Below are 22,243 nucleotides of genomic sequence, written 5' to 3' on the forward strand. Positions count from 1 at the left end.
ATGAGAGTTTTGGTACTGACATAACCACTTACTTCTGTTTCATTGCAATAACTCCATACTGAAATTAAGAATAGACTCAAATAAGAATAAAAAGAAAAAGAATGGTGATGAATGACGAAATGAAAGATTCAAGAAGTCAGGAAGTATGTTATGATGGTGAGTTGATTAAGAGAGTAGTGGAGTAGTGATTAAGGAATAAAAGAAATAAAAGAAATAAAAGAAAGAAGAAAAAGAAGAAAAAATGAAAGGGATAGAAAAAGAAAAGCTTGAGTTGGAGGAATAATAAAAGACAATTAAAATAAAAGAATAAAGACCGTTATAAGACAATAAAAAATGAGTAAATGAGAAGAAAAGAAAAAAGAAAGAGGGTTGGAACTTAAAAAAAGAGAGTAGGTAATGGGTTTGGAAGGATATTTAGGAAATAATTTTCAATAAGGATTGATTTACAAAGACTAGGAGGATTGATATCATACATTTCATCACTATTTTCAACACCAGTCAGAATGTTAATATTAGGATTAGATTCAGCAGGAAAAACAACAATTTTATATAGAATTGCATCAGGAGAAACAATTATGACAGTTCCAAGTTTGTTAATTGACAAATAGAAGAAATTCAAAAAAGAAATTAAAAAGGTAGCAATTGGATTTAACTTAGAAGAGTTAGAATATAACCAAATGAAATTTAAGGTGTGGGATTTAGGAGGACAAGAAAATCTTCGACCGTATTGGAGATGTTATTATTCTGGAACAAATGCAATTATCTTTGTTGTTGATAGTTGTGATAGAGAACGAATAGAACTTGCAAGTAAAGAATTAGAAATAATAAGTGGAGATAACAATTTACAAAAAACGGTTATTGCAATCTTTGCAAACAAACAAGATGACAAAAAGCATTGTATGAGTGTAGAAGAAATCACAGAAAAAATGAAATTAAGTGAAATTAAAAATGTGACGTGGTCTATCTTTGAAACAAGTGGAGTAACAGGAGAAGGATTAAAAGAAGGGATGGAGTGGATTGCTAGTCATTGCAAATAAAAAAGAAGCGAGAAACATATATAGAAATAAATCAAAAATTCAAGAGAAGTTTTGTTTAAAAGAAGATAAGATAAAGGTATTTTTTAAAAGGGGTTTTTAAATAAGGAAGAGATAAATAAAGGGATTTTAAAAAAAAAGAAATAAAAAAGAAAAAGAAAAAACTAAGAAATCAAATGAGCCATATTAGTGCTAAAATCACGATTTTAGAAGCAAAGAATACTGTTTCTCATAAAGGAGAAGGGATTGATTCATATTTTAAGTTAAAAGCTAATTTCTTAGCAGTTGCACTTAAAACAAGAACAGCAGAAAAGAGTTCAACACCAAAATATAATGAGACATTTACAATTGAAGTTCCAGACAGTCAAAAGAAAGGTGTTAGTCGAACAATAGTACTAATTGGATATAAACCAAAAAGATTTTCAGATAAAGTACTTGGAGAAGTAGAAATTAATTTAGAAAAGAATGAAGATGTTGATGGATGGTTTGAGTTAAAAAAGAAAAAAGAAGACAAAAAAGGAAAAGTTAGTGTTCATGTTATAGTTAAGTTTGCAGGACAAAAAGAAGCTAAGAAAGAAGAGACATTTGAAGAATTTCCAGATAGAAGTGAATTTGATAAGAAATATACAAAAGAAAATGAAATTGGACAAGGAGCATTTTCAGTAGTTTATAAAGGAATTAGAAAAGAGGATGGAGTTAGTGTTGCAGTTAAACAAGTTAATAAAACATCACAAAGTAGTGACCAATTAAAATTATTAAGAAGAGAAATTGATGTAATGAGAAAATTATCAAATCATCCAAATGTAGTTAAATTATATGATGTTTATGAAGATGAAAAAACTATATTAATGGTTATTGAATATATGTCAGGAGGAGAGTTATATGACCAAATTATTCAAAGAGGAAGTTTTACAGAAGCAGATGCAAGTGATATTGTATATCAAATTCTTTCAGCACTTTGTTATATTCATTCAAATGGAATAGGTCATAGAGATTTAAAACCAGAAAATTTATTATGTGCAACACCAAAAGGAGATATTGTTAAAATAGCTGATTTTGGATTATCAAAAGATAATTCAGATGGAAATACAGCAATGACTACATGTTGTGGATCACCAAGTTATGTAGCACCAGAAGTTTTAGAAGGGTCAAGTTATGATCATGAATGTGATATATGGAGTCTTGGAGTAATTACATATGTATTATTGTCAGGATATTTACCATTTTTTGGAGAAACACAAGATGAACTATTCCAAAAAATTATGTCAGGAGATTATACATTCAATTACTCATGCTTTAAAGGGGTTTCAGAAGAAGCAAAAGACTTTATTAATAAGTGTCTTGTTGTTGATCCACAAGAACGAGCTACAGCAGCACAACTTATGGAACACCCATGGGTACACCCAGAAAATAGAAATCTTCCAAGTATGAAAAGTGCAGCACTTCATCCCACAGCATCAATGAATGAATTGTCTAGTGGATTTAATCCAAAAAATAGACAAAATCCTGGTGCTTAAAAAGAATTGTTATTTTCTTCTTTATTGAAAGAATTATTTGTTGTTTTTGTTTTGATTAAAAGTAAAATTAAATAAAGAAAAAAATATAAAATTAATTTTCATGTAAGAATGAAGTTGTAGTATTATCATCAAGATGTGACTTTACAATCTTTTTGAATATACACAAATAAAGAATTGGAAAAACAATAAAACAAAGATGTATAAATGATAAATAAACTAATGTTGGAATTGATGCTACAAGTATACTACAAATATGATATTTTCCTGTATTTAATACTATTAATATTATTTGTGTTATTCCATAAATAATAAATAATACTCTCATTATATTCTTTAATATTCCAGTATATGTCTTTGTTTCTTTCAGAAATATAAATCCAATAAAGTATAATATTAATGACCCTATAAACATTATTCCACACCATAAATAATTCTCATACAATTGTGAATTTTCTGTTAATCCTAAAATAATCAATATTTCTCCACCAATTCTACTTATATCTGAAAGTATTGTTATTCCTAATTGCCAACTATACCCAAAAACTTCTTTATGTTTTTGAATATCTTTATAATTGAAATAAAATGTATTAATTCTTATTATAATATTTATTCCTTCTACTACAAATATTGGAATAAAATAATAAATTACATCCCCTTTTAGTATAGTATCTAATCTTAATGAAATTATAGGTATTATTCCAATTATAATTGAAGACTTAATTATTGCCATTATTCTTCCAATTGTTCCTTTTGTAAATCCTACTTCAATAAATATAAGTATTGATAAAATAATCAGTGGAATATTAATAATAATATATTTCATTGAAATGTGCTCCATAATTTTCATTAATAACATTGTTACCCATGAATCAATCATTAATAATATAATAAAGGCAATAACATATATCACAAAAGAAATTGTTGAAACAGTGGTAATAAGTGCTTTTGTTCCTAATATTGTGTCTACAGTATTTTCTTCTTTATTCATTGGCTCATCTTTAATTAGTATTGAAGAATCATCTTCAGACATATCACCCATAAGTATAGTGTTTTTATAGATCCAGTTATGAAGATGAAATGCGTTTTATAAGACAGAAAAGAAGAAAAGGAAAAACTGAAAAAGAAAAAACATAGGGTTATGTCTGACAAAGACAAGGCACAACGACTTCATAAATGTGGGGATAAAGAAGCTATAGAATGTACTGACTTAATTGAAGAACGAAATATTAAGATAAACAACGAAATGTATGATCTTGAAGAAAAAATGAAAAGAGTCATTGGGAAAGAATTAGAAGGAATGGGTATTACTCAGCTTAACCAAGTCCAACAAGAAATTCTTCCAGAACTAAATGAAGGAAAAAGTATTATAGTAGAATGTCCAGCACATAAAGGAATTAGTTCAGCAGTTATTGCACGAAGTATTTATTTATCTAAATCATTTGCAGATATTAAGGAAGAAGATCTTGAAGATCCAGAGCGTGGAGGACCATTTATTATTATTATTTGTGGAGATTCTAATGAAGTGATTAGTACAAGGGAGATAATTAAAAATTTTGTAGATGTTAATGTTAGTTGTTGGACAGGAGCTAAGAACAAGAGCAAAGAAAAGAAAGGAGTAATGAGAAAAGATGAAATTATTGTAACTACGTTAGGATCAATATTATATCAAATAGTTAATAATGAAGAGTTTAAATGTCCAAACTTAGAATTTGTAGGATGTACGTCAATGAACAGAAATGAAAGTATGGGAATTGGGAAAGATTATATTAAAGTATTTAATAGACTTCCAGAATGTCAAGTTTTATTAGAGTCAAGTGAAAAAATAGATGAAGATATTATTAAAAGCAGTATTAAAAAAGGAATTAGATATAAATTTGAAGAAGAAAAAAAACAAGAACAAGAAGTTGGATATGTGTTATATCCGTTAAAAAGAAAGAATGATATAATTGGTACAATAGCTAAAAATCCTAGAAATAAGAAAATTGTTATGAAATTCTTTTCAAATGAAGAAGCTATTTTTTATCAAGATATTATGAGTCGATTAGATGTATGTGAAGGAATTGTATTACATACAAAGATGTCAATTCCAGAACAAAAAGAAACAATTGAAAGAATTAATAAGAGTGAGTCATGTGTAGTTTTTACTACACAAGAAAGAGTAATTGATAGAGTTGATATGGGTATTTTTGTAGATATACCTAAAGATGTTGATAAAGTTGAATGTAAAGGAGCAAAAGAAATGTTATTAATGATTCCTGAATCATCTAAAGAGTTTGTAGAAAAATTACAAGAAAAAAGAAAAATTCGTCAATATGGATTTGAAATGAATGAATTAATAAGTATTGAAGAAAAATTGAAAAAAAATGTAAGTAAACAATATTATGTACATTTAGAAGCACGGGATGCATATCGTAGATTTATTCAAAATTATAACACATTGAAATTAGGAAATATCTTTCAGTTATCGAAGTTAAATCTCATTGACATTGCACATACATTTGGATTAGAAAATCCAACTATTGTCAACACTGGTTTGTTTTTCATTTCATTTCAATTTCTTTTTATAACTATAAATCATTGTATCTAACAAACTTAGATCTTCAAGGAGCACAAGGAGTTAGTGAAGTACCTTATGAATATAAAAGAAAGATCTTTGTTGGGAAACAAGCAATTCTTCCAGATGTTAGAAAGAAAGGGAAGAATCTCTCAAAGAGACAAGCAAAGCGAAAGGCATTAAAGTCACAACAACACAAGGATGGTGAAGCACAATGATTTTTACTAATTGAATGATTGAGTTGAAAAATTATTTGATTGATTTTAAATGAAACAAAAATTGAGTCTTTGATGTAACTTGTATCTAAAATAGAATTAACCTCTAAACATAATTGAGATAATGTTTTATTGATTAACCAATTGATTTTGTTCTTTATTAACTCTCTTGGATGTTTATTACTATTTCTACAACTTGAATAAATGTAAAATGACACATATATTAAGTTAAAGATTCATTTAATTGTTTTCTAAGTTATGTATTCAGTCTTGAAGACATAATAACATAGCATTTCTCTAAATAATAACACATTTATTTAAATGAAATAATAATATTGGTTATAGAAGAAATAAAAGAGTTGATGATTTAACAGTTTTTATTTCGTGAATTAATAATTCTAAACTAAAACCAACAAAAATGAAACTCTAATAACATAATTTATGACTGGATTTATTCTCCCTATAATTTTAATAATTTTTTTGTGTTGTTATTATTAAACAGAATATGATAAATTATATGTGAAGTAAATTGGTTCAATAAATTAATAAAATACACTTCTATCAAGATGAAATAGAGTCATAAAAAAAACAACTGATAGCTATAATCTGTTTAAAATAAATCAACAAATGAGTTGTTAAGAATAAAGAAATGAACGAATTATACAATTCATTATGTTATCTTAAATGAAATTGTTGCATTCATTTAATTATTGGTCGAACAAGAATAATTAAATCCTGAAAAGACAATAACTGAATTAGACAAAATAAGATAATTATGAATTAAAATAATTGTTGTTCATGTCTAATCTGCTGTTTTTCAAACAAATTCTGTAAAAACAAATCTAGAGATAGAATAGAGATAAACAAATAACTTCAATATTTTATGAAGTAGAAACATGTAATGTTTGTGTTAATAGAATAAACAGTCTTGTCAACATTTTCTTAATCAAACAAAACTATTATAGTCGTACAAACTCGAATAATATCTAAGTCATTTAAATTAAAAAGGATGGAAAGTATTTCATTCAACATAACTAAAGTTTCTTAAATCATACAGTCTCAATATCCTTTACTTTAATGTAGTCAATACTTTCATTCTTATTCTAATTATTTTATGAAAGATGTACTATTAAATAGAAGAATAGAATGAACAATATTAACACATAATCATTAATCTCATAATAGACTCTTTTTGAATGATGTTATTAATATGTTTTTGGTGCATTTCAGACAAAATACTTGTTCATTAAAGAATATAAATAAAGTACAAATTCAGAACAAGTTGAAGAAGATAAGAACCAAAGAAAGTATTGGAAGAAAGATGAAGGTTCAAATAAAAATGATGTAGACTAAGAAGATAAAACAATAGCAGAGAAGCATTGACATGAAAATAATTGTCTGACAATGGAAATTTTTCAAAGAAGAATCAACTCCTCGTTCTACAAAGTAGAAAGATTAAACAATCAAAATCAATTAAATTTAACAAAAGAAGGAAGAAGAAAATAAAAGCAAAGAATACCAACTCAACCAATGATAAATATTGTATTTTATAATTACAAGAATCTTAAAAGAATAATTCAGGAATGGGGGTGTTAAGAAAAGAATATATTCTCTTTACTTTACATTTATTTTTGTTCAAATGGATATGCTGTAATTGAATCAACACTCATCTTCCTTGGAATGAGCCAAATAATACCAATAAGAAGTGGTTATTTACTTGCAACTATCTTCTTATTAATGAGGTTCAAACATTAATTTCTCTTTTTTATTTAATGAAAGACTTTCTTTTATAAATGAAAGATTAAAACGTTATTGATAATTTACTATGTTATGAATAAACAAAATGAAGTGGAAGATAAGATAATGGTAGTTATAACTTATGAATAAAAAAAACCATTTTTATTATATCTATTTTAAATGAAACAATGACTTATTATATTCAAATTACTTTTTATCATTCAAATTATTATTTTTAAGAAGAATAATTATCATAAAAAGAAATTGAAAAAGAAGAACTGTTAAAATGGAATGAACCAAACAAAACTTATAATTAACAAGTTTGTTTTTTTTTGTTGTTTTAAAAGTTTCTTTTAAAGTACTAGAAAACTCTTATTCAATTATCTTGACAAACTCAACCTGTTAGAGAATCTCCAAAACATACTTCAAAAGAATTAGAATCAATAACTATTTTAAAAAATCATCATAACAATAATGAAAATGATTTACAACTTAAAGATATTACATTTTTAGATTTAAGTTTTCAACATTTGAAGATATTACCAAAGTATTTACATTCTCTTAACTTAATTAAATTAGATCTTTCTAATAATCAAATAGAAGGTGATATTAATCTTTCATTCTTATCATCTTTACAAACACTTGACATAAATTCAAATTACATTAACAGTATTAAACTACCTTCTTCTTTAGAAACGATTAATATTTCTCAAAATAACATTAATTCATTTGAATATGAAAATAATAGTTTAAGAAAGCTATTATGTAATAATATTAATATGTTAACTATTTCATCTCCAAATCTTATTGAACTTTCTTGTTCAACAACTAATTTAATTACCAAACAACAACACCTTACAAAATTAATAATAATGAATTCTCTTCACTGTGAACAATATAATTTTTATCAATTTGAATATCTTTCTTCACTAACAATTTCTTGTTGTGAATTATATTTTCTTCCTCAATGTATTGAAAAGATGAATTTAATTTGTTTAGATGTCAGTTGTAATTTGATTTCTTTATTTCCAAAAAACCTTCCTACCACATTAACCAGTCTTAATTTAAACTACAACCAAATATCATCAATTCCACTTCAATATATTAATCATTTAAAAGAATTATTTATTACAGGAAATTTAATAACTTTATCAACAGTTGAATCACTTTCAAACATATTATACATTCCTTATTTTAAACCTGAAAGACTTATTGAAATAGAAGATGGAATTTATGTTGGTAATAAACATCATTCACAAAATAAATCTATTCTTGATAAATTCAATATTAAAAGTATTATTACAGTTGCTGAAATATTACCATCTTATCCTTCTTTATTTAATTATAAAGTTATTAAAGTTCCTGATTTACCAACAACAAATTTATATATACATTTTAATGAATGTTATAACTTTATTGAATCTAATAAAAATAAAGGTTCTATTTTAATACATTGTGTTGCTGGAAGAAGTAGAAGTGGAACTATTGCAATTTCATATTTTATGAAGAAGAAACAATTATCACTTGATAAAACATTAACATTCATTAGAAATAAAAATCCAAAAATTGAACCAAACAGTGGATTTATGGAACAACTACGAAGATATGAAATAGAAATGAATTTAAATAAAAAAGATAATAAAACACTTTTATCTTCATCAAAACATAATCAGAAGTGTTGTATAAATTAGAATTGAGAGTAAATGGTATTGGTTTCATTAACTTTAAAATAAAAAAAAGAAAAAATCTTAAAAACTAAATTTTATGTCAAATCAAAGAAAAGAACCACTTTCTGAAGATAAATTAAATAATTATGGTATGTCATCATTCTCAAATGTAAATTCTTCCTACATAATTAAAAAAATTCCTCAAAACCCATTTTCTGATCCTGAAACAACTACTTTATATCATTCATATGATAATTATCATCCTTTTAATCATCAAACTTCATTCTTTCAACCACGTTCTGTTAATTATGATCAATCTGACTATCAACCAACTTATGATTCTTTTGATTACACACAAACTAAAGAACTTCAAACATTGTCTATTCCTGAAATACAACAAAGTCATGTAGTAAATTCAAACCTTCCTATTTCAGTTAGTCCTGTTCAAACGAATAAACATTTAGGAACAACAAGAAAACAGACTTTAACTCATAAAGATGATGAAGCTATTATAATGTCAAAAAGTCTTAAACCAACTGCTATGATAGAACCACCAAAGTTACCTAAAAGAAAAAATGAGTTACCTAAAAGAAAAAAACAATATAAAACTAAAGACACTTCAAAACCTTATAAAGTCGTACCATTGTCATTACAAACTAAACCTACAATCACTTTTGAACAACAAGTAATTTTAACAAAAGAAAATCAAATTTCTAAGTCTGAATCATTTCCACCAACTCAAGAAGAAAATATTTCTTTAAATCTTGAAGGTACTTTAACTAAACTACCTACTTCAAAAAGTTCTACAAAACCAGAAACTTCTCCTATTAATCATAGTCATATTTTTAACCTCACTCATATTACCTCATCTCAATCAATACCTTCACAATCTCCTATTTATTCTTCATATCCATTAAATAGTACTACTTCATATAACCTTCATCCATTAAGTCAACAAATAAATTCATCTGGTGTTATTGAACCTGCAAAAATAGTTGTTTCTCCAGAATCATCTATTGACCCTCAAATAGATAAATCTAATAATGTTCAATATCGATCCCCAAACTCTCTTATTCTTCCACCCCTACATGACTCTACTGCTCCTATAGTTACACACTCTCCTATGCTAATGAAAAGCAATTCTATTATTCAACTTCCTCCAACTAAAGTGTCTTTAAAAACAAATTCTTCTGAAAATGAAGAATTTCCTCTTCCTTCTTCAGTACCATTAACATCACAAGAAGACTTAAACCAAACACTAAATTTAAATGATAGTTCATTGGCAGAGCCAAAATTAATACGTGGTGGTAATGTCACAAGGAATGTTTCATCAAAGAAAGTTCATATTTTTAATCTTAAAGAAAAAGAGGATAACCAACAAGATTTATCTGACTCTATTACAACGCCACTAGCACAAATAACCCAAGAAAAGATAGTGATGAATATAAAAGAAATAAACAAAATAGACAAAAGTATTGAAGTAGAGGAAAATCAATTAAGCGAAAAAATCAGATTAAACAAAAAATTTCAAAAAAGAAGCGATGGGCCCTATCAAGAAACTGAAAGTGAGACAATGGAAAAGAGAAAACACACTATAAGTCTTAATGAAAAAACTAGTATGAAAGTTAAAGAAATACCTTCAACTATATCCAATGAAGAAAGTATAGAAAGTAGTAAAGAAAAAGAAGAAATAATTGAACAAGCTGATCTAGACAAATTACAAGGAATAGACACAAGAGTATTTACTTCTGAATTTAAGTTATTCAGAAAAAAAGAGGCAAAAGTTTTTTCTCTTATAAAATCATCAATGGAAAAAGAAAATAATAAATTATTTGGTAAACCTTGGAAAGAAAAACTCAAAACAGAGCCATCTGATCAAACCCATCTTTTTATTAATTCATTAACATTAAAATATATTAATACACAACCCCTTAACAATGAAGACTCAACAATAGAAGAAGAAAAAGAAGTACATTCTACTGAAGTGTTAACAAACACTAAACCAGAAACAAATAAAGAGAATGATTTAAATAATACTTCTAATCCATTAACAAGTAATGACTTAGAAACTGATACTTATAATAAAGAAGAAATAAAAGAAACTGATAAAGAAAAAGAACAAAAAAGTGAAGAAAAAGAAATTATTAACAAAGAGAATATAGAACTTGAAGATCTAAAACTTGTAAATAAGAAAAAAAAGAAAAGTACAATAAACAAAAAAGAACAACAATCTGACTTTCAAAAAACAGAAGATAACTCTTTTGATTTACCATCTTCTATTGGTGGAATAGAAAAGGTAGAACCTGAAGAGATGAAAGATCAACCTCCTCTTGAAAGTTCTACTATAAATGAATCTTCTCATGATTTAGTAATTTCAAAAAAACAAAGTAAACGGTCTGAGGTACATGAACCAACAGAAGAACAATCCAAATTTAGTGATAGTGTTTTGAAAGGAAATTATTATCTCAGGCCACGAGATTCAAGAACATCTGTTGATATTTATCAACCTGATTTTCCTGCAACTAGAACAAGGTCAACAAAGAAGAAAATAAAAAAATCAGTAGAGAAAAAAACAGGACATGAAGAAACAGAGGAAGAAAGTACTAATGTTCGTTCAACAGAAGAAGAACAAACCAAAAAAAGACAAAGGTATTCAACACGTAAAAAAACTAAAAGAAGGATTAGTAATAAAACCTTAAAAAGTAAGTTTCAAGAAATAGACCAATCAAATTCTCAAAAATCTGAAGAAGAAAAGCCAAAAAGGAAATTATCAAAGAAATAAAAAGCTTAACTGTAAACAACTATGTTCATCTTTTTATTGTTTTTTATCTATTTATTAAAGTGTATTTTAACTCTAGTTAACTCTTTTATTTTTCTCTTTCATATTTAATAATAATAAAGAATAATTTCATAATTTAGAAAAATTAAATGAAGAGTAGTAAATAGTAATATTTACATCAAATTTAATTAACAGCGTAAAATAATATTGTAAAATATTATCTAATTCAATTAAAATTTAAAAAGAAATTTAATGAATAAAATATTAAGAAAGAAGAAATATAATATCAAAAGTATAAATAAAAAATAAAATCAATAAAGATAATAATACTTAATATCAAATTATTTAATAATAAAAATAATGAAGAGTTAAAAGTAAAAATAATATAAATAAGAAAATAAAATACCTTTTTGAAAGATTTAATAAAATACAACATAATGAACTATTATTTAATGAATGTTATTTTTTTAAATTAAAAAAAATTTATGAAATTAAATGAAAAAGAGAATATTAAACAAAAAAAAAAAAAAAAAAAAAAAAGGTCAATTATTAGATATATCCTCAATTGGATTTTCTTCATACTGAGAAGTGATTATTTCAGTTTCTTCAATATGATCTATTGGTGTAATAGAGTTCATTTCTAGCATGCTCGCATTAGATTGTTCTTCTTCTAATGTGCTGCCAGAATTTCCTGTATAAAACATTAAGTCTTTCATATTTTTTATTATTATTGTTCGTAGGATTTTGGGGAAGTGTAATTGTAATTTCAGTACTTTTACTCTTCTTGCTGATTCTTTATGTATTAATCCATTTATTGATAATATAACAGGTATTATTTCTACATATATTAATTCTCTATTCTTATTTTCTCTTGTAAATCTTTGTATTTATTTATTTTATGAATATAATTTAATTCTAAATTATTATCCTGACATATAGCAACATCTATAATATATCCTTTCTTTTCTTTCATATGAAAAAGAGAATATTAAACATAAAAAAGAAATAATAAAAATTAATAATTATTGGTTTATAAAGCAAAGAATTTAAATTAAAAATATTTAATGAATAAATTTTAACAATAATGAATAGAGTAAATAAACAATGAGAAGGAAATTAGCAATGAGTTTCCATTATTAATACAGCAATGGATTGAGATGATACTTTTAAAGAAAAATCATTAATTTTAGTATCTTTTAAAGGTTCTAAATCATTTGGATAAGTTTCTTCTTGTTTTATTTCTTCTTTTTTTTGTATTGGTTGTTTAAAGACAAGTTGAGGCATTTGGATAATAGAATTTCCTTCTTTTGCTTTCCAAGTAATATATTTTCTTTTACGATCTAAATTTAAAGTAGACCCAACACGTTGCAATCTTTTTTTTTCACTGAACATAGCGATTTGTTGTTTAGTTTCACCAGATAAAACCAATGAAGGAGTAATTTGAGGTTTTTGTAATTTTTGATTATTAACAGAAACACCAGGAGCAATTAAATTTTGTTCGTTTTTTAATATTCCTCTATTTTGTAATGCAAAGAATTTTGGAGGAGGTGCTGCTAAAACAATTGTAGAAGAAGAAGAAGTTGAATTTGGTTTGGTTTGTTTAGGAAATGGAAGAGCTGAATGAACGTCATTAGATTGAGTGAAAGGAGTTTGAGATTTTAGTCCAATATCATTTTGTTTTTGTATTTCATCTGGAGAAGTTGAAGAAGAAATTGCATGTCTATTTTGGTGTATTAAAACTTTTTCTGGAGGGGTTTTAGAGATTACTGGTTGAAGCCATTCATTTTTTGGTTTAGGTTTTGTTGAAGGACTAACACAATGTGAAGATTCAACATAAGAAGAAGACTTTAAAAATTCACCATTTTCTCTTTTCTTTACTATTCTTCGAGGTTTAGGTAATATTGGTAATTGGTTTATTTGTTGTGGTAATTGGGTATAATTTGATCGTGGATATAAATATTCGGTAGTTAAGGTTTGATTTGGAGACGGAGAGTCTGATGGAACAAAAAACCGACTCATCGTCCAATAAAAGAATAAAAATTTATAGTTTCAGCTCTTTAGAAAATGGAGAAAAAGAAACATTTTTACATTAATCTTTTATCATTCGAAACTAAAAAATGTTTATAATTTATAGTTAATTATTAATAATTAAAAAACTAAAAGAATAATAAAAATGATAAAAATGAAAATAAAAAAAAAATGAAAAAAATAAATGACTATTTCTCTTACAATCAGTTCAATTGAAACACTTTTTAAGAAAAGAAAGGATGAGTTAGAATTACAACGTCAAATGTTTAATGAGAAAAAAGAACAAATATTACATATAGAATGTAAAGCTACAGAAACATATAAAAATATAGAAAATTTATCAAATAAAGAAGAATGTAAGAATAACACATATTATCAAACAATATTATTAATGTCTTTAAAATCATTACAACATATAAAAGAAATAAAAAGAAAAATTATAAAATGTATTCAAGAAATATATAGTGAAATAATTACTTTAACATTCTATATTAATACTACTCGTTATAGAAATTCTTTATTTATTGGAATACAAAAACCTTCATTAACAATTACTTGTTTTAATAAAAATGGTGCTATTGACACTGACCATCAAACTCTCCACACAAAATTTGAAGGTAAATTTTTACAAACATTTAGTTCTAATATTAAAGAAGTAAAATTTAATCGTTTGATAATTCCAATAAGTTTTGGAAATCATTTTTCTCCAGCATTTTCATGTATTACAATAAAGAGTAATGAACTTTATATTACTGGTGATATTAATAATCATACAATTAAGTTAATTACAATTATGAAAGATAGAAACTTTTCTGAAGAATTTAGTCTTAAAGTAGAACATCCAACATGTATTGTAGAACATAAGAAAAGTTCATTATTTTATATTAGTGATAAACAACTTCATCGTGTATTTATTTTTAATAAAAAAACTGGTGATTTTAGATCATTTGGTGGATACGGAAATGAACCAGGTAAATTTAATGAACCAATGTGTATTGCAATTGACTCTTTTGATAATGTTTATGTTGCTGATGCTATGAACTTTAGAATTCAAATTTTCACACTTAATGGAACATATATATCATCATTAAGTTTTCCTAATCAACGAACACCGTTTTATCCACACTGTATTTTATTTGATGAAGATCAATTGATAGTAATAGATAATTGGGGAAGTTCTATCTTTTCAATTAATCCAAAACAAAAAAAAGTGACTTCTATTATTTCTAGATATGGTGGAGCAAAAGGGTTTGTTAATAGACCAACATTTGCTTGTATTGACAAATATAAAAGACTATTTGTTAGTGATAGCGGAAACAATAGAATTGCTTGTTTTAAGAAAAATAATTTTCTTGGGTCAATTGAAATGAAAACTTTGGGATTAGTTGGTTCTCCATTAGGAATTAGTGTCAGTGATAAAAAACTTATTTTCTCGACAACAGCAAATGAACCTTATTTAAATTGTGTGTCAATAAAGAATTTCCCAAACCCAACTTTTATTTTGTAATAATATTCATTTTTCGTTTTTGTTTTATAAAAAAAAATTTTCTCAAATTCACAAATAGAATCTCTTAATTTTTAGATTTGATAAAAGATTGACTTAAAGAGTAAAAGTGAAAGAAAAAAAAAACGAAAATTCTTTTAAAGAACTTATAAATCATATGGGAAATTCAAATCACAAACCAGAGAAAAAAAATAATAAAGGAAAGAAAGAAAAAGGAAAACGAAAGAATGAAAAGATAAAAGATGAGACAAATGAAAAAGAAGCAATCGAAGAACCAACTCCAAATGAAGAGAAAGAACCTTGTACAGATACAAAACCTAATGAAGATAATCAAATTGTAAAAGGAAAAGAAGGGGAAAAAGAAGAATATATTGAATTATATAATGAAGGTAAGAAAAAAGTTACTCAAGATGACTTTGAATTATTAAAGGTTATTGGTCGTGGTTCATTTGGTAAAGTGATGATGGTTAAAAAGAAAGATGATGGAAGAATATTTGCTATGAAAATATTAAGAAAAGATATAGTCAAAGAACGTAAACAAGTTGACCATACAAAAGCAGAAAAGAATGTGTTAATGCAATTACATCATCCTTTTATTGTTAAATTATATTATGCATTCCAAACAACAGATAAATTATATATGGTTATGGATTTTGTTAATGGAGGAGAATTGTTTTATCATTTAAAGAATGAAAATTGTTTCTCAGAAGAGCGAGCAAAGTTTTATGCTGCTGAAATTGCTACTGTACTGATTCATATTCATTCATTAGGAATAATCTATCGAGACTTAAAACCAGAAAATATATTACTAGACAATACAGGAAATATTGTTATCACTGATTTTGGATTAAGTAAACAACTAGCTGCTGGTGAAGAAACACAAACATTTTGTGGAACACCCGATTACTTAGCTCCAGAAATTTTAAAAGGTGTTGGTCATGGACCAGGAGTTGATTGGTGGAGTTTAGGAATTTTAATTTATGAAATGATTGTTGGTATTCCACCATTTTATGATGATGATGTATCATTAATGTATCAAAAAATATTAAAGTCACAGCCTCATTTCCCTCGTAATATTTCTTATGATGCAAAATCTGTTATTATGGGTTTATTAGAAAAAGATCCAGCAGAACGTCTTGGAGGAGAAGATGTTATTCACATGGCTTGGTTTGACAGTATTGATTTTGAAAAATTAAAAAGAAAAGAATTAACTCCACCATGGATTCCTCCAGTAAAAAGTCAAACTGAAACGAGCCAAATTGATGAAGAATTTGTTCAAGAGGCTGCTGTTGATACTCCCCCCTCTGAAGAACAAGAACAAAATAAAGATAATACATTTGAAGGTTTTACATTTGTACAAACCAATGCTATGGAAGAACAACAATAAATAATACATTTGTTTGGGTGTTTAAATGTTTAACTTAACTTATTTGGTTATTTAACTTAAATTATTTATATTTTTTCTTAGTTAAAAATCTACTTGTTTAAAAAAATATAAATTTAGAACTACAGAAGTTTCATAAAAAAAGAATTTTTGAATATACAATAAAGTGAGTCAGTCAGTTTTTTAAAAGAAGCAAAAAGATTGAGTCGTTGGATAAGAAGCTCTTATTTAACAATAAAAATATTCAAGATGCTCAATAATATTTTAATTGTTAAATAAATATAATTAACCAATAATGAATAATATCAAATATATTAACTCTCAGTATTAAAGAAAAAGAAATAATTTAATTTAGATGTAATATTAATAAATTTTAACATAAACAAAATTCCAGACTCAATGGGTTTGAAATTTACGTTAAGTTCTAAATTAATTGAATGATTTTCACAAATAAAAATATTATGATTAAATTGAAAATTGAAAGATACAAAGTAACAGAATTAATAGAATTAAATAATTTTTATGAACAAGACTCTTAATTATTTAACAATTAAAGAATTGGATATGAGTAAATATGATATATATATATATAACAATTAATGGTTAATTTAACACCTTAGAAATTATTTTCAATAAGAGATAGTTAAGTATGTAACTACTTGGTTAATGTGAATAGTTTCTTTTTTTAATAAAAACAAATTTCTTATAATAAGAAAAAAGAAATAAAATCCACACCAACAAATATTACAGGAAATATATATTTTTTTGAAGAACTAAACAATATGATTTAAATTAACTGAAATTAGAAATAATAAAATATAAAACTGATAATTAGTATAGAGAAAATAAAAATCGAAAGAATAATAACATAAATTAATAAATCTAATGAAAGATAAACCAATTTAAAGACTCAGTGACTTTTTTATCTATTTTAAGTAAGTCATATGAAAGTAGTTGATATAATATTATTAATGTTTTTATTTTTAATTGATTTATTAAACAAATTAATTATTGATTAAAGGTTTTTTGAATATAATTTTTCCAAAAAACGAATAAGAATATTAAGTAGAATTAAATCTACAATTCTTATATATCTCAATTCTATAAATACAATACATAATAATTATGCTATGGAATTTTTCTATTAATGAATTACAATTATAATAAGAAGATAATATATAAAACAAAAGTAATAAAAAAGATTAAAACAAAAAAATATTACATTAAACTCGGGTGTATTCCAACAACATCATTAGAAAAGTCAATAGGAAATCCAATTATATGTTTCATTTCTTCATTTTGTATAACACCTTCTTTAATTTCAATAAACTTTTGTAATGAGTTATTAAATTGAGAAAGAGATATAACTCTTTGTTGACAAATTTTTACTCTTTGTTTTAATGCTTCAATTGTTTGTACAGAGTTGTGTATTTGTTTTGGAAATTCAATTTGAGATTGTTTCATATTTTCAAGTGCCTGAGGTATTGAAGAACTAATAATTTCTAATTTTACAGCAACTACATTAATATGTTTGATAATCAAATCCTTTGAATTTTAATGTTTGTTTCATTAAACAAAAATTCATTATAACAAACCCTGTTAAATAATATTGTTTGTTTATAAAATAAAAAAGGAAGACAATAACTACATAACATATCATAAATGACTCCTTGTGGTAATAAGAATTCAGTATTTCCATTCTCTGAATTCCAAAGACGTTGAGGAGGAATAATTTCTTCCATTTGTAATACAAGTTTTCCTTTTCGTTCAAAAATTCCTTTCTTTTGTAATTGTTTTATTTTATCTTTTCCTAACATTTTTACAACATCATTACCCTGTGATATGAATATATTAAAAGAAAGAAGAAGGAAGTTTCAAACCATTTTTTAAATTTTATTTTTAAAGTTTTTTTAATTCTAGTTCTATTTTAAAACAAAAAGGAATGTATTTTTATCAATTTCTTTTTCTATTTCATCTTTTAAATGAAACAATTTAATTTGAACTTAGAAAGTGTTTTAAGATTCTCATGACAACTCAGAAAGAACCGGAATGGAAACGTAAGTTACGAGAAGAGAAATTAAAAAATAAACAAAAGACTAAATCTGCTGTTGGTCTAACAAAAGAAGAAGATCCTTCAAAACAATCTTTGTCTGAGTCTAAACAAGAAATAAGAACCTCAATCTCTAAACCTAAACCAAAAATTCTTACAAAACCAGAAGAAAAAACTAATATAATAAATAAAGCTGAATCAGAACAAATTCCTCCAAGTCAACCCGAAAAAAAAGAAGAACAAAAAATTATTGAAGAACCAAAAAAAATTATTCGTTTAAATAGAAATTCTGGAATTAGTCAAAAAGACCAACAACAATTACAAAAAGATTGGAAACAACAAATTGCTGCTGTTGAAATATTAAATATTCAAAAAAAAAGTGGTGTAGCTCCTCCAAATGGAAGAAAATCTTTTCATCAAGGAACTTCTGCTAAACATGCTGATATGAAATTTATTGTTCTTGGAGAAAGTGGAGTTGGTAAAACTTCACTTATTACTCAGTATGTTGATAATTTATTTACTCCTGTTTTTGTTTCTACTGTTGGAGTAGATTTTAAAAAGAAAGAATTTATTGTTGATGGTACTCATATTGTCTCCCAAATTTGGGATACTGCAGGTCAAGAAAGATTTAGAACTATAATACCTCAACATTATAGAGGTGTTTGTGGTGTTATTTTTGTTGTTGATGTTACTTTAAGAACATCATTTGAACGTTTGTTAAAAATATTCTTTTATTTTTGAAAAGTATTAAATGAAAATAGAAATTAGTTTTTGGATTAATGACTTAAAAACAAAATCAGATTCTAAATATTCGGCTATTCTTTGTGGTAATAAAATTGATTCAGAAGATCGTATTGTCACTACTGATGAAATGAAACAACTCGCCGATAAAAATGGTTTACTTTTTATTGAGACTTCAGCTAAAAATAATACTAATGTTACTGACCTTTTTATTACACTTGCCAGAGATGTTTTAGTTAAGCAACCAAAAATTATTAATAAACCACCTCCTGCAAAAGCACCAGTAAGAGTTCATCAGTCTTCAAATTCTAATTCTCCAACAGCATCTCAAGGGGGGTGTTGTTAATAACAAAAAAATTTTTTTTATAATTGTTTTTTTCTTTCTTTGAAAAATGTTTATTCGATAAGTAAATGTTAATAAAAATTAATAGATTTTTAATTATATATTTATTTCTTTATTTTAGTAATAAAAATTAGATAGATGAATGTTGATAGAATTGTTCTTTATTCATTAATTAATGAATATGATTATGATTATAAAGGAATATCAAAAGCACTTTGTGGAAAACAACATCCATATCGTTTCACACTAAAACGAATCATAGTAATTGAAATGAAATGATTCAATCTTGATTAATTGAAAATGAACTAAAAAAGAATAAAAACAAATCAATGAAGAATATGAATAGCCATTTCGTTCATCTGCCAATGAATGAAATGGTGAATTAAAAATGGAAATAATTCAATGTTGATTTATTTTATTTCATTTGAAATATTCACACCCAATGATGGTGTTTTTAATAAATAAGAAAAGAAATAAGAATAAAAGAGAAATAAGATGAAATAAATAAACAATTTATTTGTATTATTTCATTGAATTAATTCATTATGAATCAAATGAATAAAATAATAGAAATAATAATAAGAATAATAAAATAAAGAAATGATAAAATACATCAACATATTTATGTTATTATTTCTTATTCTTTATTTATTCTTATTTTCTATTTAAACAATAATAGTCAAAACATAATAAGAAAGATAAATAAGAATAACACAACATAAATAAGAATAATAAAATATACAATAAACATGAATAAACAAGAAATGACAAATGATAAAAGAAGAACTAAATAAAATAACAACAAGAATAAAGAAAATAGAATAAAATGGAAAGAAATAGAATAAATTCAGTGATGTTTAGAAAAGAGGAATTGACAAAAAGAAGAAATGAATGATGATTATAAAAGATAAAAATAAAATAATAAATATAAAATCAAAACTAAAATAACATAATAATATAATAACAATATCATTGATTTTATCTTATTTTATTCTTATTTTATTTATCTTCTTTCATTATTTTTATTCTTCTATTTTATTAAATGAAAATGAATTAGAAATGAATAATGAAAATCAGAAACAACACACAAACATTAATACAAAATCAAATAATGAAATATCAAATAATATTTGATTATGATGATGATATTAATTATTAATATTTAATATGGTATAAGACTAGTTATTTAATACGTTGAAATATTACTTATTATTTATTGTTAATATTAAAGTATTAAGTAACGTTGTTGAAATATATTTAATAATGAAGGTTATATAATAAATATAATTTTGTATTATCAAGAAAAGTGATTGATGAGTGAGTATTGATATTAAAGAAGAAGAAATAAACAATGTGTTATTGATATACCATTGTAAAACAATAGTATAAGGAATTATTTGTTTTAATAATCAATAAAGTCGAAAGGGCACGAAAATTTAAATGAAGAATATTTAATTTGATAATGTTTGAAAACCATTAAAACAAAAGAAATAAAACATGATGGAGAAAATAAATTATTCAATTCTCAATATAATGAAAGTATAATCCATGTGTTATTTATAATTGTTTTATTCTATTTCTTTTCATTTTTTCATTTATTAACACTCATCCTTTCTTCTTTCTTATTTTCTTCTATAATCTTATTTATTGTCTTTCCTTTCTTCATTTTTTTTTTCTATTGTCTTTTCTTTTTTCAATACATTTTATGTTTAAATTAATTAAGTACAAAAAAATAAAACAAACGAATGATGTTATATAAAATGAAGAAGATGTTGATATGATTAAGAAATGAAGTAATAGAAGAATGAAATATGTGATACATGTACTGATAGAAATACATTCATTATCACAACAATGTTTATAAGTATAATTAAATTATTATCGTTATGATTTATTTCATTTCAATCTTCATACTATTTTAACAATGGTTTAAATATAAAAAAACGATATAAAACACAAAATATAGAATAAGAAAATAAAGACAAAAGAATGAATCAATAAAAGAAGAAAATATGAAATAATACAAAAGAAATAGTATAACAACAATAATAATTCAAATGAAATGATTTAAAATAAACAATAAAAGAAATACAAATAATAATTTATTAGAAATTATGATTTATTTATTTTTAATATACAAAATAGAATATTGAAATTAATAAATAAAATAGAAATAAATGAATAAACACAATATTTCATGATTACTATCAATGCTATTTCTATTTAATCTAAACAACACATGCATTATGAAATAGAAAATTTCAAAACAAAAGATAAAATAGAATTAATCATTTTAATTTAATAACCATACCAATGAACAATGAATAAATAAAACAATTAACTACAATTCATTTTCATTTGAGTTTATCATTTGTATTTTTAATGATGTTTAATGATATTTTACATAAAATAAATGAAACAAAAATAGAAGAAATAATAAATGAAGGGATAGAAAAGAAAAAAGAAAAAGAAGTAGTAGTAGAAATAAAAAAATTAATAACAAATACATCAAAAATGGAAGTGTTATCAAACAAATGACATTTTAGAAAATGATTTGAGTCAAAACGAGTAGATAAAACTACTACAGTGAAAGCATGGAAGTCAATCAATATTAAAAAGAATGCATTTCTCCAATTAACTAAAATGCAAGATGGAGCAATATTTTGTGGATATAGAAAATCAAAAATAAT

The 22,243-nt window shown here is 24.5% G+C and overlaps 11 protein-coding genes across 11 annotated transcripts, besides 2 other annotated features; 8 read left to right on the plus strand and 3 right to left on the minus strand.

The window, feature by feature from the left end:
- Positions 1 to 396: 396 nt before the first annotated feature.
- On the plus strand, positions 397 to 1,037 carry EHI_053050 (ADP-ribosylation factor, putative; the record flags this gene model as incomplete). The annotated part of the gene is made up of 3 exons (XM_652043.1): positions 397 to 400; positions 457 to 588; positions 640 to 1,037. The coding sequence occupies 3 exons, from the start codon at positions 397 to 399 to the stop codon at positions 1,035 to 1,037; spliced, it is 534 nt and encodes a 177-aa protein (XP_657135.1).
- Positions 1,038 to 1,210: 173 nt separating this feature from the next.
- On the plus strand, positions 1,211 to 2,551 carry EHI_053060 (protein kinase, putative; the record flags this gene model as incomplete). Its single annotated transcript, XM_652003.1, has 1 exon — positions 1,211 to 2,551. One exon carries the CDS (start codon positions 1,211 to 1,213, stop codon positions 2,549 to 2,551), a length of 1,341 nt encoding a protein of 446 aa, XP_657095.1.
- A 91-nt stretch (positions 2,552 to 2,642) lies between these two features.
- EHI_053070 (uncharacterized protein) lies at positions 2,643 to 3,590 on the minus strand (the record flags this gene model as incomplete). The annotated part of the gene is made up of 1 exon (XM_652041.1): positions 2,643 to 3,590. The coding sequence occupies one exon, from the start codon at positions 3,588 to 3,590 to the stop codon at positions 2,643 to 2,645; it is 948 nt and encodes a 315-aa protein (XP_657133.1).
- A 99-nt stretch (positions 3,591 to 3,689) lies between these two features.
- EHI_053080 (helicase, putative) lies at positions 3,690 to 5,323 on the plus strand (the record flags this gene model as incomplete). The annotated part of the gene is made up of 2 exons (XM_644090.1): positions 3,690 to 5,082; positions 5,148 to 5,323. The coding sequence occupies 2 exons, from the start codon at positions 3,690 to 3,692 to the stop codon at positions 5,321 to 5,323; spliced, it is 1,569 nt and encodes a 522-aa protein (XP_649182.1).
- Positions 5,324 to 7,348: 2,025 nt separating this feature from the next.
- EHI_053090 (leucine rich repeat and phosphatase domain containing protein) lies at positions 7,349 to 8,748 on the plus strand (the record flags this gene model as incomplete). The annotated part of the gene is made up of 2 exons (XM_652039.1): positions 7,349 to 7,377; positions 7,464 to 8,748. 2 exons carry the CDS (start codon positions 7,349 to 7,351, stop codon positions 8,746 to 8,748), a joined length of 1,314 nt encoding a protein of 437 aa, XP_657131.1.
- Positions 8,749 to 8,821: 73 nt separating this feature from the next.
- EHI_053100 (uncharacterized protein) lies at positions 8,822 to 11,506 on the plus strand (the record flags this gene model as incomplete). The annotated part of the gene is made up of 1 exon (XM_652038.1): positions 8,822 to 11,506. One exon carries the CDS (start codon positions 8,822 to 8,824, stop codon positions 11,504 to 11,506), a length of 2,685 nt encoding a protein of 894 aa, XP_657130.1.
- Positions 11,507 to 12,030: 524 nt separating this feature from the next.
- Positions 12,031 to 12,478: a repeat region.
- Positions 12,479 to 12,619: 141 nt separating this feature from the next.
- Positions 12,620 to 13,522, minus strand: EHI_053110 (uncharacterized protein; the record flags this gene model as incomplete). Its single annotated transcript, XM_652037.1, has 1 exon — positions 12,620 to 13,522. The coding sequence occupies one exon, from the start codon at positions 13,520 to 13,522 to the stop codon at positions 12,620 to 12,622; it is 903 nt and encodes a 300-aa protein (XP_657129.1).
- A 193-nt stretch (positions 13,523 to 13,715) lies between these two features.
- EHI_053120 (uncharacterized protein) lies at positions 13,716 to 15,038 on the plus strand (the record flags this gene model as incomplete). Its single annotated transcript, XM_652036.1, has 1 exon — positions 13,716 to 15,038. The coding sequence occupies one exon, from the start codon at positions 13,716 to 13,718 to the stop codon at positions 15,036 to 15,038; it is 1,323 nt and encodes a 440-aa protein (XP_657128.1).
- A 154-nt stretch (positions 15,039 to 15,192) lies between these two features.
- On the plus strand, positions 15,193 to 16,422 carry EHI_053130 (protein kinase 2, putative; the record flags this gene model as incomplete). The annotated part of the gene is made up of 1 exon (XM_652035.1): positions 15,193 to 16,422. One exon carries the CDS (start codon positions 15,193 to 15,195, stop codon positions 16,420 to 16,422), a length of 1,230 nt encoding a protein of 409 aa, XP_657127.1.
- A 1,215-nt stretch (positions 16,423 to 17,637) lies between these two features.
- On the minus strand, positions 17,638 to 18,236 carry EHI_053140 (uncharacterized protein; the record flags this gene model as incomplete). Its single annotated transcript, XM_001913728.1, has 2 exons — positions 17,638 to 17,964; positions 18,015 to 18,236. 2 exons carry the CDS (start codon positions 18,234 to 18,236, stop codon positions 17,638 to 17,640), a joined length of 549 nt encoding a protein of 182 aa, XP_001913763.1.
- Positions 18,237 to 18,445: 209 nt separating this feature from the next.
- On the plus strand, positions 18,446 to 19,556 carry EHI_053150 (Rab family GTPase; the record flags this gene model as incomplete). Its single annotated transcript, XM_652034.1, has 2 exons — positions 18,446 to 19,181; positions 19,231 to 19,556. The coding sequence occupies 2 exons, from the start codon at positions 18,446 to 18,448 to the stop codon at positions 19,554 to 19,556; spliced, it is 1,062 nt and encodes a 353-aa protein (XP_657126.1).
- A 2,400-nt stretch (positions 19,557 to 21,956) lies between these two features.
- Positions 21,957 to 22,243: part of a repeat region that runs on past the window's edge.

The sequence above is a fragment of the Entamoeba histolytica genome, genomic scaffold, assembly GCF_000208925.1.
Source record: "Entamoeba histolytica HM-1:IMSS scf_1104750517079 genomic scaffold, whole genome shotgun sequence".
NCBI classification, from domain to species: domain Eukaryota; phylum Evosea; order Mastigamoebida; family Endamoebidae; genus Entamoeba; species Entamoeba histolytica.